The 18,814-nt window shown below is 37.4% G+C and overlaps 1 protein-coding gene across 29 annotated transcripts in view; it reads right to left on the bottom strand.

The window, feature by feature from the left end:
• Positions 1 to 250: 250 nt before the first annotated feature.
• PTPRD (protein tyrosine phosphatase receptor type D) overlaps positions 251 to 18,814 on the bottom strand; it is a 2,247,062-nt gene continuing 2,228,498 nt past the window's right edge. For all 29 annotated transcript variants that reach the window (XM_053572732.1, XM_053572883.1, XM_053572736.1 and 26 more), the window contains 7 exons: positions 15,989 to 16,274; positions 15,396 to 15,574; positions 14,649 to 14,775; positions 13,311 to 13,436; positions 10,103 to 10,257; positions 6,012 to 6,147; positions 251 to 4,002 (listed from right to left, as the gene is read on the bottom strand). In XM_053572732.1, coding sequence (XP_053428707.1) covers positions 3,934 to 4,002; positions 6,012 to 6,147; positions 10,103 to 10,257; positions 13,311 to 13,436; positions 14,649 to 14,775; positions 15,396 to 15,574; positions 15,989 to 16,274 — 1,078 coding nt within the window. In that variant the 3' untranslated portion in view covers positions 251 to 3,933. The remainder of the gene's footprint in view (positions 4,003 to 6,011; positions 6,148 to 10,102; positions 10,258 to 13,310; positions 13,437 to 14,648; positions 14,776 to 15,395; positions 15,575 to 15,988; positions 16,275 to 18,814) is intronic.

Raw genomic sequence — 18,814 nt, 5'->3', positions numbered from 1 at the left:
CCTCTTTATGCTATGTAAATTTGGGCAAACTATTTCTCTCTCAGTCTGATCAGTGGTGAAAAGTGCTTGCTTCAAGGCAGACACTTGTAAGTAATAGACTCTCAGTAAATAGAGCTGCTATTAGTACAAAGGAACTACATAGAGTTACTCTTAGTGCAAAGGAACTAACTAGATAATCAGAAGAGGAAGCTGGGACATACAGTCAATTCAAAACCCAAGTGCTGGAGTGGACAAAAGCAAAGGCCAGGGCTGCATAACACTGACATTTTTATTAGAATTCATTTGTAACAAATGGAACTTGTGTCAGCAAAGAACTGATTTTCATACAGACTTCTTTCGCCACCAATGTAACGAAGTAAGAAAATAAAAAGCACGCCTTTCATTCTGTAAAACATTTACGCGTACTACTAATTAGAGGTAATTGTATTTTTTTAACAAGCCATTTTACAAGTTATTTTTTTAAATTTTTTCAGTCTATGCATCCAAAACGAGAGCAAAGAACACAACTGTTATTATCTTTGTAAAGACACTCCAAGCTTGGATGGCAAAGCCACGTAACGGATGGATAGGATGGATCTGTAGCCTTCTGATCTCTGCTGGAGTATCAGGGCACTCATAAACCCAAAGAAAACTAAAACCCAAAAAGAAAAAACAGAAAGGGAGTTAAACATAAAAGAGGGGACTAAAACAAGCAAAACCAAAAATAAACAGGAAAGAAAAAAAATACGTGCATTACTGCAGACTTTTTTCTCTTCCTGTTTCTATGTTGTGTTATTTACATACACGCAAATGAATTTCTGAAGCAATCTCTTACAGATGGGTTCAAGTAATAACATTATTGGGTGTAGAATCAATAGGGCAGTGCATAGTACAAAGGTATAGAAAGTGCAAAGTTCCCTAGAGGCCCTTCCCTCCCCTGGCTGTCCTCGCCGGTGTCTAACCATGCAAATCATTTTTAAAAAAGAGCTAAAATAAAGTTCTGTACAAATCACTTTTTATATATTTTGATTTTTTTACCATTGTAACTAATTACAAAATTATACATAACTACACGTACATAGGTAAATAATAGCACCGTACTGGTTATGATGATGAAAATAATTAGAAACATGAAGGTATATGGTAATGACAGATTAAGATGTTTACCTGGGAAATCAAAACTTGAATGGTTGTACAGAAAAGCACAGAGTGGAATGCACATCAATGACAGGAAGGGAGTTAGTTCTAGGAACAGCTCCTGAACAGTAAGATTCCTGGAATAGTCTCCGCCTTGTTCGTCTATGGTATGCATCCCATTCACTTTCTTCTTAAGAATATTGTCATCTTTCCCTTTGCCAAATGGGCAGTGTTTGTTTCAGGGAGAGAAGCTGCTCATTGGCCAATCATTCTGGTGTGCAATACTCCATCGGATTCTACATGTCCAACATGGCATGTCTGGATGATGCAATGTCTGTCTGACCCCCTTTGCTTCACTAAAAGAAAATTATAGCACTGAGTAATCTGGCACTTGGATAAATCTCCAAAAGATACAAACTAAAGAAAAAAAAAAAAAAACAATAACAGACCCATATAGTGCACATTCTTCTCTGGTTCTGATGTAGGTTAGAGAGTCTCATTCTGAGGTAGCCTTCTAGATACTTTTTTTTTTTTTTTTTTTTAGTATTATATATTTCTTTTTTTTTTTACTTTTTCTTTTTCTTTGTTTTTTACAAAAGTGCTCAAATACAATGCTTGCAAGTGTTTGGTCTCTTGGATTTCATTCTGCTAGCAATGGGAAAATGTGGAAAACATAAATCTTTCCATGAAGAACACCCATGAAGCTAAAATTAAACCAAAGTATTATGTCTATACCAAAACTCTTTAATAGTTCCTTGGATATTTTGAGGGTTCTTTAAAATTAAGTAAAATGTGGCAAACTCATGCCATCATCCATGGCTTCCTATAGAAGTTATGTTGGAAGAATTAAGGGAGTTATATATTGTTTATTTTCCCTTTTAGAGAAATCCTAACGGAATATCAAATATATTCCAAAGTTGCCAATGAAGTTTGTTACTAAAATAAGTTTGGTGCAGTTACTGTATGTTCCAGAGCAGATTGGGAAGGGATTATAAATAAAACAAGTAGCTTTTCCTGATGGGGACGATTACAAGAGGAAGAAGGGCCCTGATTATCCAAGTGCTTTGGGCTGGTACAATCACTAACATCCCCCACTTGGCTGAAAACTAGGAATGCATATTATTCAAAGAGTTTTTGTACATGTGGTAAACAGATAATGCTTTAATAGGAAGAGTAACAGATACGAAGAACTGATGGAAATACGAAACAAAAGCTAAAAAGAAATGCTATTAAAATAGGCATCAATTATAAGGCACTCTAAATGCAAAACTAAAACCAAAAACAAAACAAAGTACAGCACTTCCCAGGAATGCTGTATGCCACAAAATGTTTCTGACTGAACATAGTAACATGAGTTTGGCTTTGCCCCTGTTACATATCATAAATGCAAATTTCATAGCACATATTATAGACAATATACGATTGAATACACTTTGTTTAAACAACTTGATAGCTGATATATTACAACATTCTCCCCTCCTAAAGGGATATGCACTGACCTTTCCCACATGCACACCTCTTAGATATTTAATATATTTTTTTATTGCACTAGAGTATTAGAAGTATTGAACTTTGTTGGAAGCCTGGCTAACAAAATGGCATTTGTGAGTATGACTGGGTGGGTGGGTTGAGGGAGATTGGGTAGGATATTAGGGGGTGAGGTTTGACAATCACTGATGTGCATTCCTCATTTCCCTTTAAAAAAATTAACATTTTGTGATATTTAGAAATACCAATATGTCATAAAATTAAGAAGAAATTGAAAAAAGATGTTTACAATAGCTTTTTCCACGTTCAAAAAAAAAAAGAAAACCTAAATCATGGAAGAACTGCACAATAGCTGTATCTATCTTTTTGTGTGGACACACTGTCTATATATACATAGACACCCTTACGAAATGTGGATATATATGTATATATGTTAGCAGCAACTTTATACTTTGCGCTTCCCTGTTGATTCCAAAAACAAAACAAAATAAAAAATAAAAATTCTCTTTCTTTGAAGAGAATGGGTACTTTCTCACCAATCAAAACTGAACACAAGTGTAAAAGTAATATCTGACGAGACCGATACTGTAGATTAAGAGTATTGCACAAAAATGTGCAAACATTTTCAAATTATTTGATATTTTCTACAGCAAGATATTACAGATAACAGTTCTACAGCTTAAAAAAACCCTACAATTTGGAAATAAAAAATGAAGAGTTATGTAACTTTTTTTTAAAATCACTTTATCGAATGATACATTTTGTTAAAAAAAAGTTTACACAGTTAGAAATGAAGCACAGGTCAGCAGTATCTTTACAATACTAAAAAACTAAATCAAGGACCTTCTTTTGAAACACCCCCCCTTTCCCCCTAAAATGTTATTATGAGCAATATGGTGGGAAGGGGTGATGTTGAAACCGAGTCCATCTCCCTGTGAGAAGCCACATCAGCACACATCTTGCCCTGGACTGCAGCACTCAGGCAATTTCTCCTTGTACCTATCAAGCAATCCTGAACAAGACGGTGGTTCTTTGCTGTGATTTCTTCTTCCCTTGATTTTGAATCCTTGAGGTATCTGTAAATAAAATCCTTCAGATGCCTCATCAGTCAGGATTCTCTTTTATTATTTTTCAGGTTAGATTATTAAACGGTGAATTCTTGGTCCACTTGGAATAATTTCTTTTTAATTTGTTTTGTGTGTAATAGTCCCACTAAGTAGTTGTTAGCTAGAAGTTAAGAAGGACTTCTCAAGTGCCCTGTATGGCTCAGAAGAGACTCCATGGATAGTGAAGGGCCTGCAGTAAAAATCCAGAATGGGTCAGGGGTTTCTACGTTGCATAGTGATCAAAGCTGCCCAGGTACTCCAGCGCGGCTCTGTAACAAAACTGATACTGATCCTGCAGGAGACAAGGTAAGCAGAGAAAGACAAGAACAGTCCATGATTATAGTTGGAAATTGGAAAACAGTTACATCTATATGGGGGCAAAATCACTACTTTCATTAGTTAATTCAGTCCAATGACCAATTGGTTATAGTGGACAAAGAACAATGAGCCACATGCGTGGCTAATTAATTCACCAATTAGTTTGACTTGAATAGTCTCTTAATTCCGAGGAGTGATGGGTTGAGTGAACATTATCTTCTAGACAAGTATTTTCCAAGTGGTATCAGTCACTACCAACTGAATACACACATTCCTTGCATGCCTTAGAAGTCACCTTATGTAATTATTTGCTTTATTTGTGATAACTAATTCTCAGTTTCTGTATTTAGGAGAACCTGATACAGATCCAAATTGTTCTGAGAAAAAATCTGGATTTATTTATCTTCTGGGCTACTGTCAACAGGATTTGAATTTTTTAAAAAGTTATGATCCAACAGTAGACCCTTGCTGCCTGCGATCAGAATTCACCATCGTTTCTGATATTCATATATAAGTGAGAGAGACAGCCAAAGGTAGCCTGTAAGAAACATCAGACGTACAAAACAATTTATGCCAGGTGCTGGGTTTTTAAGCTTTTCATTTCTGAAAAGGCATTACAAGATTGGCTGCCCACATCAAAAAAATACCTGTGAAGTTTGGGCCTACTTCAGTGTGATTGCTAGATGTCTATTCTAAAAAGGCACATACTAAAATAAAGCTGTATGAAACGTGGCCTTTTTTTAGACAAGGAAGAACACTGTCATATTGGAATAAATCAGAGCACTGGTAGAAAGATAGAAAAATGACAATTTACAGATGACTATAGGGATGAGAAAAAGTAGGATTTTCCCCATAAAAGAAACCTATTTCCAGTAGCCGATGGGGCTGAAAGTAGATAGTTTCTATTTTGCTTAAATGTGCATTTTTCTACAATAAAAATGGTAATGCAATATAAATGGAGTTTGCTTTCCTATATTGTCACAGTGAGTTGCTTGGCTAACTGTTGAGGCTTTTTAAACGTTCAATTTCCCTCTGTCACCCTCAACGCCCATTAAGTTTGTCAGGCTGACATAATGTTTTGAGTATTGCAAGCCAAATTCTTGTGCTACTTTGAAATCAAAGTCTGGAAGATACTGTGGGTGTTTGATTTAGGAACACATATAAATTGTATAATTCAGTGGCCTTTCAAGGACCATCAATATTATCACTCACATTATTCTTAGAAATGAATGCTCAATAGACCAGATTGGCTAAATCCTGAATTCATGTCATTATGACAAATATCCAAATTTTCATATCAATTTATTAGAATGAAAAACCAGGGGCTAATTTCTATAGGCTTATCCAGGATCTACACATTTTATGTGACCGTGTCAAGACATGAAATATAGATCAGCTCATGTCTCTGTAGCCATATAGAAAGAGAACAGAGAAGTAAAATGGGCTGAGGCCATGGTGGTTGTTCTTTCTGTATAAATAATGTACAATATATTTTAATATGAGTATAATGAACTATATGAATCTGCCATTTTATAGGTCAAAAATGTTTCAATAGTGACTATATATCATGAATCAAGCTAACGTATAATCTCATATAGTTTTGATGATAACATCGATACTTTCACTTTCCATTTAAAGAGGGAGAAAATGAGGTTCAAATAAACAATGAAAACTGCAAAAACAACAACAAAAACAAAAAAATAGCCAGGCGTTATGGCAGGTGCCTGTAGTCCCAGCTACTTGGGAGGCTGAGACAAGAGAATCGCTTAAGCCCAAGAGTATGAGTTTGCTGTGAGCTGTGACAGAACAGCACTCTACCGAGGGTGTATAGTAAGACTCTGTCTCAAAAAAAAATTAAACCTTTTGATACTTTTCCTACAGTATTTTGTCTTTGGAGATGGAAGTCCCTAGATTCTACAAGATCTAGAAAAGTAAAATCTAAGTTTCTGAGATGTAAAAAAATCTTCTGAAGATTTTTCTTACCTCCGTCTGTACCATGGCTGGCCGTTGTGTTCTCAACATTTTGACGGTCTGGAAGATATCTACAACTCCTTCATATCTCATTCTTTCCAAAACAATGCTTAGTGTTATGAAGACTCCAGTTCTCCCAACGCCCGCACTGCCACAGTAACAAAGGCAACATTATTGCATGACATGCTCATGGCCTTGGCCACATTTGCTTGCGGGTGGACATAGCTCCAGTCATTTAAAAAATGACTGTGAAGTCCAGCAGTAGTCAAGGCCTTTGTTAAGATGGAACAGATGACCTTGAAGGTCCCATTCAACATTGAAACTCTCTCTTAGTCATGAGAAACTACGATTTATGATCTTTTTGTTGAATCTATCAAACCTTAATTTGATCGCTCAAGTGTAACAAAAATATTGTGTTTCTGGATTTCTACTAAATATTTTCAAGAAACAAACAGACTTGGGCTTTATAACTTCCAAATATTTTAACTTTATCCTGTCAGTTAAGTAAGAAATAAATGGTATTTTCAGAACATTCCCAGAGAAAATATTTATAAGTTTTCAATATACACATGTGATAATAATATCCCACCGCATTTCTATTAAAGGGGTGTTTAAATCATTTTGTGATGATAAAAGTAGTGAAAAGTCATACACACACACACACACGTGAACACACTTTTATATCTATGAAAATGCTTAATGCTAAGAATCTGCATTAAATTAATATTCTTTATATCTCATATTACATTAATTTAAATTACCCTTTAGGGAACTTATGTGTAAATTTAAAAGAAATGTTCGGGTAATTCAAGCCCAGCATATGCCATCCGCTTTGTATGAATATAGACATACCTCATTTTATTGTGTTTTGCTTTATTACACTTCAAAGATATTGCATTTTTTTTCCTTTTACAAATTAAAGATTTGTGGCAACACCAACTCAAGCAAGTCTATTGGCACCAATTTTCCAGCATCATTTGCTCACTCTGTGTCTGTGTGTCTGTCTGCCACATTCTGATAATTCTCACACTACTTCAAACTTGTTCATTACTATTATATCTGTTATGATCTATGGCCAATGATCTTCGATATTACTATTGTAATTGTTTTGACCATGCCAATACAAAATGCAAACTTAGTCAATGAAGGTAGATAGACGGAAAGCAAAGCTTCTGGTACTAAAGAGTTAGCAACATTATGAATGCAAAAGGAAAGTTCTTGAAGAAAATTAAAAGTGTTAGTCCAGTGAACACATGGAAGATAAGAAAGGAAAACAGGCTTATTGCTGATATGAAGACAGTTTTAGTGGTCGGGATAGAAAATCAAACCAACCATAATATTCTCTCAAGTTAAAGCCTACAGTAGAGCAATGCCCTAACTCTTTTCAATTCTGCTGACGGTGGAGAGAGGTGAGAAAGTTAAAGAAGAAAAGTCTGAAGCTATCAGAGGTTGGCTCATGCAGTTTAAAGAAGCCATCTCTGTAACAGAGGTACAAAGTGAAGCAGAGAACTTCTAGCAAGTTATCCAGAACACCTAGCCTAGATAATTGATGAAGGTGTCCACACCAAACAATTGTTTATCAATGTAGATGAAAATTGCCTTATCTTGGAAGAAGTAGCTATCTAGGGCTTTCACAGCTAGAGAGGAAAATTCAATGTTTGGCTTCAAAGATTCATAGGACAGGCTGACTCTCTTGTTAGTGAGCTGGTGATTTTAAATTGAAGCCAGAGCAAATTTACCATTCTGAAAATCGTAAGGGGCCTTGAGAAATATTCTAAATCTCCCCTGCTTGTGCTCTATAAATGGGCAACAAAGCCTGGGTGATAGCACATCTGTTTACAGCATGGCTACTGAATATTTTAAGTCTACTGTGAAGAACTACTCAGAAAAAGTGTCCCCAGTCACCTAAGAGCTCTGATGGAAATATATAAAAGCATGAAATGTTGTTTTCATGCCTGCTAACAAACATCAATTTTACAGCCCATGAAAGAAGAAGTGATTTGGACCTTTAAATCTTATTGTTATATTTAAGAAACACATTTCATAAGGTGATAGCTACCATTGACAGTGATTTCTCTGATGGATCTGAGCTAAGTAAATTGAAAACCTTCTGGAAAGGATTCACCATTCTAGATGCCATTGAGAACATTCCTGATTCCTGGGGGGGCCAGTTGTAGGAGTTTTGAAGAAGTTGGTTCCAACCTCCATGGATTATTTTGAGGGATTTAAGTAACTGCCGGAAGTAACTGCAGATGTGGTGGAAATAGTGAGAATACTAGAATTAGAAGTGGAGCTTGAAAATGTTACTGAATTGCTTCACCTTCCTGATAGAATGTGAATAGAAGAGGAGTTGCTTTTTGTGGGTGGGCAAAGAATATGGTTTCATGAGATGAAATCTACTCCCACTCCTGAAGATGCTGTGAACACTGTGGAAATAACAACAAAGGATTCAGAATAGTGCATAAACATAGTTAATTAAGCAGCAGCAGAGCTTGTGAGGACTGACTCCAATTGTGAAAGACATTCTACTGTGGGTAAAATGGTATTGAACAATATTGCATGCTACAGAGAAATCTCTCGGGAAAGGAAGAGTCAAATGATGTGGCAAACTTCACTGCTGTTTTAGTTTAAGAAACTGCCACAGCCACCTCAACCTTTAGCAACTAAAGGTTGCTAAAACCCCTCGCCCTTTTTTTTTATTTGGCAGTTTTTGGCCCCGGGCTGGGTTTGAACCTGCCACCTCCAGTATATGGAGCCTGTGCCCTACTCCTTTAAGCCACAGGTGCCACCCAGCAACTACTATCTTAATCAGTTAGTAGTCATCAACATCAAGGCAAGACCCTCCATCAACCCAAAGATTACAGCTTCCTAAAAGTTCAGGTGATTGTTAGCATTTTTTTTAGCAATGAAGTATTTTTGAATTGAGGTGTATATATATTGTTCTTTTTAAACATATCCATTGCACACTTAAAAGACCACAGTATAAACATAAATTTTATATGAATTGGGAAAGAAAAACTGTATATCACTCTCTTTTGTGATATTAATTTTATCGTGGTGGTCTGCAATCTCTCCTAGGTATTCCTGGATTTGACCCATACGTCATTTTCTACATGCTCTTCGGTTAGATACTACAAAGGATTTTATAACTCAATACAAAGCAAACATGCGTAAATAAGGTCTGCTTCTCGTACAATATACCATGCCTGAAAAACAAACAATGCTAGAAAGAGTTTTAGACATCTGAGAAAACTGAGGTCCAGAGATCCTGCCTCCTATTTCATTAAGAACTATAGGGGCTATTTTTGAAGCAAAACATATTTTTTGAAAACTTCTCTCAAGATTTTCATCATAAAGAGATTAGAAAGTTAGACATCTGTTGCTAGAATCCTAAAATACCTTAGTTAAAATTAAGTGAATTCCTTTTGTTAGAAGGTTTTTGAACAGCAACTTCCAGAAGTACTAAATTTATGGTGAATGTTTAAACCATTTACTTGTTCTTTCTATTAACTTCAATGACTTGAATTATAAAATGCTCTAGAAGCTATTGAAAATAATTAAATAGAAGGTCCTTCATTTTCTGATAGAGCAACAATTTTCAGGCAAATTGCACTTTTCACTGAGGTACCATTCTAATCACTTATCGACTAGCAAAAATTAGTACTGTTATTAAGTTTTGATAGCTATTTATGGATCTCCCAAGAAGACAAATACAAAAGAAAGATCCAGAAAGATAGCTATTGGTGCAGTGCGATGAGAGCAGAGCAAGGAAGGGGTGATTGATAGAACGAATTATTACTAGGGGATGTACCGACAATTCCTGTTAAGGCAAAAACTGGCAAGGAAAACTACAGTTGGTTTTTTTTTCTACAAAAAGTAAATTTTGGGGATAAAAATTTTCCTCCCATTCTTTTCATTTTATGAAATGGAAGGGAAATAAATTCTGCTTTAAATTTCACAAGACATTTCTGAGAATAAAATTTGAATTATGTAGATTCACTATAACAAGCTTGTATAGACAGGGAATAAACAACATTTATTTTCAGGGTCATCATTGCTTTAAATCACAAATGGAAACTTAGCATTCTTGCTTCTTTACTGACCTGCAATGGACTGAAATGGGTCCATCTTGGCCAAACTGTTCTTTCGTTTTATGGACTTGGCCGATGAAGTCGATAAATCCTTCTCCAGACTTTGGCACTCCTTGCTCTGGCCAGTCAGTGAACTGGAACTGCCTCACCGTTCGGGACTGGCCGTCCTTTAGAGGGAAAGCCACATACCCGGCCACCGAGGAGGGTGCCAGGAGGATTCAGTAAGTACAAAGACCACAAGACCAATCATCATTTTTTTTTTTTTTTTTGCAAAAATAAAAGGGCAGAGAAATAAACATGTTTAAGTAGAAACTTAGGTGTGTGTCTTATCTGCTATTAGCATCTATATTCACGTATATTTAAATCACAAATTCATTTGCTCTTAAACAAAAACCTAGGTTCTCAGAGAGCAAATAGCCATGTAGCTCTCATATTAGCAAATGAGTCTGAATCCAAAAGTTTGGGTATATTACCAGTGACCATGTCCTCATTCTTTCCAAAGTGAAACTTATATACTCTATTTCAAAAATTTTGGAATTCAATAACTTTTCAATATTGAAAGGAGATTCCAGGCATGTCATTCAGACCAGAGATTTTGCTGTCGCCACGATAACTTCACATCGCTGTGCTTGCTTACTTCTAGCACTGCCAATTGACAAATAGTGACATTTAAAGGATTTGACACAAACCGGGTAGCTGCTGTTAACCTGGATGCCCCGTATGTCTCAGAGGAATACAGTTTCTAGCCATGGCAAGGGACAAAGCATGTGCCATGTGAGTACGCTGCCAAACAGAAGTGAAGCATCCCGCAAGGACACAAGAGATTATCAGCAAATAGGTGCCCTTTTCTGAAACAGAACTCTTCTTAGCTGACTACCAAACTAAGGAGGCTGTAAGGGGGTCTAGCACAGATAGACCAAATGGAGGGAAGGAGGGAGGGAAGGAAGAAGGGAGGGAAGGAAGGAGGGAGAGACGAAAGAGGAAGGAAGGGAGGGAGGAAGGAAAGAGAAAACAAAAAACAAGCCAGATGCAAGAGGGTCTTTCTTTTCTAGAGTAATTAGGCAAAATTACTCTGCCTTATAATAGATAAATGGGTTAAATGAACATACTAAGTCACTTCTGATTCCTTCTAGGCTTTTAAGGTATTTTTTTAGAAGTACAACAAGAATAGAAACAATCTTTTGTTTACAGAACCAGGAATAACAATTATACACATCAACCTTTTTCCTAGCTCCTAATGGAGAGAGATAATCCAAATTCTAAGCTTAGAGGGCCTACTCTCAAATGGCCTCTTCTCTTTGAAGAGACTTCCACTTGTGTCTCTTTTTATTTTTGTTTACATCTCTCTCCTCATCAAAGTTCTGCATACAGGTGTACATGCTCCCCAGATTCTGGGTAAGTGGACAAAGACATAATCTTTCTCAGTCTTCTCATTCATTCATAATGAGAAAGGGGAGCAGCTCAATTTAAGATGGGCAGATCAACTAGCCTGATGGTTTTAACTGGCACAGGGTAGGTTTCTGACTGACATTATTTGGAGATGAAGGTCAAAAAGGGTGATTATTCCAACTTTGTGAGAATCCTGAGGAATCTAGAATTTAGCCCCATAATTAACTTGTGTATGGTTACCACGGAAGCATCATTTACTTTCCTCTGTTTCTAGAAAAAATTTAGAAAGCACAGTAAGCCAAGCCAGAGGCCAGGTAATGCAGATATATTCCCCTTTGAATGTCCTGGGGATTTCCTTTCTTACCCCAGATGCTTTTAATAGTGCACAAACCCTTACTATTTGGAGGAGAGACCACCTGAGTTCATGTAAAGGTTTGATGTTTAATAATACCCTACTCCCAAGTGCCAGTTTGCTTTCTAAACTGGGAAGTTGAGATTAGAATCACACTAGGAGTACAAATAGTCTTTGCTATGGTAGCTAAGAAAGTTATACAATCACAGGGAGACTTTTTATTTTTAAATGTGCAGGCTAAGTTCCAGTTTCAATCTTCTTCTGTTTATTGTGATGAGATTAAATTTGGTCATGTGGGGAGTGGTAAAAGCCACCCTGCCATTGGTGGAGCTTAGTTCCCAGCCTTTATCAGCAGGAATGGTTGGTGAATTTACCTGAAATGCACTTAAGATTTCCAGTCATATACTTAGCTTTAAATTCTGAAAAGGTCTGATTTTTTATTTTTTCAAACAATGGGGCAGGTTACTAAGGTATGCTTGTCTGGGCAACTCAAAATCAAGACCTAGGGATGAAACTGCTGCCTTGAGTACAGGCACTTTCAGAGTAGTTAATACATTAGACTTCTGGGATTAATAGGTTCTTTACCTGTGCCAACCCTTCTGCTAACCAATTTTTCTTTCACTTAACGTCAGTAGCTAGGGCCAGACTTTGGGGAGTGGTCAATTTCCAAACATAATTTTAGAGAAAGCAGCTTCCCAGAAAAAAACAATGAATCAAGTAAATAGCTCTATCCTGATGTTTTATTCAACCCACCCACTGTGACAGTTCCAAAAAAAAAAAACACACAGGTCTCTGAACTGACCCCATCTCCCCTAAGATGTGTTTGTAATCATGGTTTGAAAGGGGCCAAAGGCAAATATATTAAAGCTTATGCATAGAACATCTTACATCAGGGCTGAACCTTGGACTTGCAATCTAGATAAGAAATGCAGAATGAAAATTAGCCAACAAGGGTCGTGGGTGCACAGCTCTCGTGGACAGACACATTAGCACGCTAAGGAATAAACTCTGCCAGGAATCAAATTAGAATGTGCAAAGCTTGTCAGATTTTTCTAAAGAATGCCATTTGCTCTGCAGTTTTAAAATCATACCAAATTAACCTCCAGGCCCACATGACCTAAAGGGCTTTCCAAACAACAACATATTTACAGCCTCAAGTAATCAAGAAGTCAAGAAAAAGCTCCAAAGAGAATGAGCTGAGAAGGTGAACATGGGCACAGATGACGAGCCAGTAAATGCTTCCCAGCACAAACACTCACCAAATGCATCCCCAAAGTTGGGCTGCCAGATGTTATGTTTGAATAGAAGCCAAACTTGGGTTTGTGAGAATGCTTGCCAGACAGAGGCAAAGTTACTCCAGGATGGGTGACTTCTTTTCTCTGTGGGAGCACGGTCACTTGGCAAATGTTCTTCCCAGAGACGTGTATTTTAGACTACTTTTCAGTTCATCTCTGAGGGTTGAAAACTGTGCCAACTTACCCTGGCATCTGTGACTTTGAATTCCCTTAGAATATACTGTGGCATGTTGTACTCAGCCATGGGATCTACAACAAAGTACTGATATCTTGCGGATCGTTCTGCTGGCCAGTATTGATGACACTTCTCCTAAAAGCAGAGAAGATGAGTCTGAAAAACTACACAAACTTCAGAAGTTTTGTCTATCTATCTAGTAAAATTTCAAACTTCAAGGCAATTCCAGGTACATGTGACTCATTTTCTCTTTGGAACCATGAGCTCCCTGAGGATAGGGAAACCATCTGGTTCACCATTTGCCCATGGTATCCAGCACAGTACCTGGCACATAGAAGCTGCTGAATGCACATCAGTTGAACTGAATATTTTGATAAGGTAAAAAGTATCTTCACACCTACAAGTAATCCCAGTAATTACATCAGTCCTTGGGTAATGCTGGCCATGTCAATCATGCATTGACACAGCACACTGGTACCACTGTGGTTTGCAATGAAGAGACCCATTATGAGCATAGAAAGAAACCTCTGCAATGATTTGTTTCCATCTTGCTTGTCAAAGAAACTAGGATCCAGGCAGTTTTAATGAGTCGGCAGAACTCTGCAAAGTCAGCAGCCAAATCAGAATAGTCAGTTTTCTTTCTAATCTGATATTTTTTTTGCTCCCTCTGTGGGCTCTAAAACTTGGGGTTTTAGCTATTCTTCTAATTCACCCAAATAAGGGAGAAAATATCTCAAGCGAATATGACAAAATGCTTGCATGTACTGAATCTAAGTGGTAGGGCTAATACTCTTAAGTAATAACACTAGAATAGTATTAATAGTAATAATAGTTGATACCTTAGTGGATACCTAATACTATTTTGTGGGTATTTCAGAATCATCATTTTTAAAAGTGGATCTGGGATTACCAGGTTTTATCCTTGGAAAAAGTATAACTTTCTAACACTTTGTTCAATAGGAGTGGAAGATAGGGAAGTAAGAATTTGCCACAGGAATAAACGAAAGTCAAGTTCCATTACACAAAGAAATGATAGCACATTTGCTCATGAAACTTGAGCCTACTCAGAGAGGCAGACATAAGTCAGAGACAGCTGTGAACTGATTTGCCCCTATGATTGGGCTTCTCTGCAAACGAAGCACCAGATCTTTCTTAAAAACACACATTTAAAAACGTGATGTGGCTTTGTAAATTTGAAACCAACAAGAGTAACAGATGGTGCAGACGGTGTTCTGGCTACTCTGTATTTTGAAAAAATGACACTGGCACTTGAGTTATTAAGATGGAAACTTCATTTCTCCACGGTGTAAGGGTGCCTCAGGAGACTCATGAGGGTGACACGCTTACTCTGCCCATCTCACGCAGTTTGGTGAGCATCACGACAATGGTGGAATTGTGTTCCCAGAGCATCCGCCAGAAGTCCTCAGTAGTCTCTGCCAAGGGCCCCTGGGTAGCGATGTAGGCCTTCTGTTGTCTGAATTATGGGGAATGAAAAGAATGTGTTAAGGTATTTAGAAACTATGTAAAAGCTTACGTTTGAGATGTAAACATCAAACCTGGTAACAGAAAATGAAACCATATCATTGATACAATTGCAGTAAATTCCCATTTTGTCTATATAATCAACTAAAAGCATTTAATACATTTAGGGGACTTTGTAAAAGAAACTGCTTTGTTAATATTATGATGTATGTCTTTATCATTATTATTTAAATTTTAGTGTAATGCTAATAGCTCAATTTCATGTGTCACACAAATCACTTAAGAAACACTTAGTTGTGCAGCTTCATTTTCTAGAAATGACTCTCACACAATCCATTAAATTTATGGAATATCATGCAAAACAGATTCTTTATTAACTCCTTACAAATTCAAGTGGCTTCTGAAAGAAGAGTGCAGAAGCCCAGATTAGAGGCTCCTAACTACTGCTTCTTACTGCTCTCCAAAACAACAAACACAGATACCAAGGGACTAAATGCTGACCCCTGCAGAAAGGAAATGGCTTTGAACTGAGATGAAATTTATTCTGGTTATGAAACTAGGGCACATGTAAATATCAAGGTTTTGGATAGTCAGAGGAGCAAGAATATATACCTGTATCCATCAATAAAACTGGCATTGATGTAATCAGATCCTTCTACTCCTCGGATAGGCTGCAGGCACACCCTTGTGGATTCATATGGCATAATATTAACAAGGCGATTTTTGAATTTATTACATGGAAGATTGGCACTGATGAATCTTGAGGTGTGAGCTTTTGAACTGGCTAGACGCTGTTCAATAGAAAAGAAGAAAAATCCAACAGACATAATCTTAGCCTATGGTTTGAATGCAATGTGCCCAAGACTTCCCTTTTGGGATATAAATATTTTGTTTACTTAAGTAAATGACTATTCAAACTGCAGGGCAGGTCTACTAATCACTCCATATAGCCTATTGAATTTTTAAGTATTTTCAAGAATATGATCTCTCAATTTGAATAAGAATACAAAAGGCTCACGGTATTGTTAGGTTAGGAAACCAAGGTAGGAGTGGAAGAGAGGTTTTTATAATCAGACACCTCAGGAAAAGGTCAAATGAATCTTGTACTTTACAAATCTGAAAGGTTAAGGGAGTAAAGACCTTCCTCAAAGACAATCCCAGAGTGACTTGCTTCTGACTAACCGTATCACACCCGATAGCCATACCTTAAATTCAAGCTCCATTCCTGTGACATTCTCTCCCGTTTCTATTTGTGTCAGCTTCTGAATGTAGGCATACAAGTTCCTGGCTGGCACTTCGGTATTTCCACAAGTCACTGCTTCTAACAGTGCATCATGGATGAAGATGTATTGGTCTTCTGTTTGAACCATGTAATTCCTCTGGGCTCTCATTAAAGTTACATGGCCATAAATATCTACAGTTTTTTCATGCTTTATTCTTTCTAACATAGCATCTATTACGATGAAACAACCAGTCCGGCCAACTCCCGCACTATAAAGAAGTAAAGAGAGTAGAAAAATCTCAATAAACCTTTCCAGAAATCAATATACAATAAAAGTATTTTTTTAATGAAATAGATATTTCACCCATTAATTCTCCTCAAATAGTCCATTGCAATGATTTTAGAACACTCAAATGTCAAAAGTATTATCTGGCACCATAACCAGGGAACAAAATACTGAGTAACATTAGTTTGCTTTCAAAATGTAAAACACGTTAAATCCATAATTACTACATTCCTTGATCATGCAGTACAAAGTAGACTTTGGTTTGAAACCATTTTGGGAAAACTACAACCATTTGGGCCATGTAGAAGACATTTTTTAATACTGATAAAGATGAAACTAAGCTATATTTTTAAATAAAACCTCTCAGTCTATTTAAGTTCAATATACAAAAAATAGAGATTGTTCTTACAACCTCAAGGGAAGCCTTGCATGTTTGCTATTTATCAAACCTTTCAGACATTTATGTGTCAAGTGGGATTCAATCCAAAATGTTTTCTTTCTCCTGCTTGTGCGTGTTCATTTGCCTAGTAAACATGTGAACAACAGGAATAGGTATTTATCAGACGCCAAGCAACAGACAGCTTCCTTCATGTGCTACACGTCATCTGTGTACCTATGTGTTTACTTGCCCATCCGTCCATTGACCTGTCCATCTCTTCATTCAATGAACAGTGATGGACTCTGTGAGCTGAAATAGGCAATCGAATAATAAAGATGACTTAGGTCCCACGTTTAAAGAGCTCTGAGTCTATCAAGGGACAGACTGGTGTACTTCACTATTTGTAATACAAGGAGAAAGAGATCTGTTGGTTTTGTGGATGATGTGCCATTGGACCTGGGACTTGGAGGACAGGAAGGATGGGCAATTAAGGATGCTGGAATGATGACATAGCAGGGACAGTTTTTGTAACCATCCTGCCTGCTCTGGGAGCTACATATGGAATTTTTCATAGGTCTGGTGAGGTAGCGGGGCAAGGAATATCCCAGAACTCACAAACGGATGAGTTTAACATATACCAGGATTCAAGGGAAATGACACAATTTCTGCAGGTACTAAATGGCTGCAAGGTGGTAAGGGAGCATTTTTTAAAACAAATAATACTTTAATTACTGAACAGTTTTTATCAAATCCAGCTTTCATATAAAAGCCCTATGGTTTGTGGACTAGAATAAGTGAGATTTTGATATAATGACTTTTTAAAAGTGTTTACTTGTATATATCCTATTCCAGAGGACCCCCACATACTTATTCTCAGACTCCATTCAAAATTGAAACCCACAAATTTTCATAACATTCAGTACCATGAAAAAGCCGTTTGCATTAGTCTTAAAAATGACAGCACCTACCTTAGCACAGAACCAACTGGAAACCTGATGCCAGCATTAGTACAGAGCTCTGTTAGGCTGTTGGTTTAAATGTACTGAGATCCATTTTATTTAGTTAGTTCTACTAAGTAAACCAACTAAATTGCAAGTTTTCCTTGCCATTTATCATCTCCAGACAAGATCAATCACCTTCTGCCCCCGATCCCTTGGTGCCTCTAATACCCCTCTCCACTATCGGCCTAGTCAAACCAAGTTAGTAATTTAGGGCAGCTGTCCATAAAGAATCACGGACACCTGGAGAGCAGGAACTGCACCATTTTTGTTATCTTCGTGTGTCCTGCACCAAGGATGCAGTAAGTGATCAACGGTGTGTGCGGAAGAAGTGAATGAATGAGGGGTGGGCCTTAGGAAATGTGCAGTCCATCCAGGTAAGGTAAGCCCCCTTCAGAAGCAGAATGACTAGTAAAAGAAATTCTGTGTTTGGCAAGGGGTTGGAACTATGCTGGGAGCATCTGAAGATTGCTCTGTGTAGTGTCTGACAGGGAATAGGGAGGTAGGAAAACACTTTCGGTCCTCTTTGTGCCTTGGTCGCCAGATAGGCCGCCAGATTGCAGCTGAAAGAACCTAAGTGGGGACTAACCCAGGAAAAGGTTTGTCTCTCTGGGCTTCTTTCAAACCCCATGTTTGGCAGGTTCTCAGACTATTTTCATTCTTTCTATGTTGGGTTTCTAAATTGTCTTCATCTTGTTTGTGCATTCCTTATAATTGGACACAGCTTCGTGCAGTTCTTCCTAGTGGGGACCACACTGTAAATCTCGGCACTGAGCCCTACATATCAAGTCAATTCTAGAAGACTGCAGGAATATTTTCTCAAAATATGCATCAGGGATCATTCAAATGTCTGGATGATGCATTGTTCCAGATTCTGAGAAAAATATACCAAAGGGTCTTGCAAAATTGGTAGAAATAATTCCAACTTGATACAGTATCAACCTCTTTGTGATGGCAATGAGATACTTTTCCCAAAAAACAAAGGAGGAAAAAAATCAAATATATCCTAGAGTCTAATTCATGAACTATATGGGATGGAAAGAAACGAAAGAAGAGTGGCCATGACTTGAAAAGAACTTTCCTCACCCGTGCTCCCCACCCCTAAAATTCTGTTACTTGCCCAATCTTGCCATTTATGCGGAATCC

Source organism: Nycticebus coucang, chromosome 2 (genome assembly GCF_027406575.1).
Source record: "Nycticebus coucang isolate mNycCou1 chromosome 2, mNycCou1.pri, whole genome shotgun sequence".
NCBI classification, from domain to species: Eukaryota; Metazoa; Chordata; class Mammalia; order Primates; family Lorisidae; genus Nycticebus; species Nycticebus coucang.
This window is presented reverse-complemented; position numbering and strand designations above follow the sequence as displayed.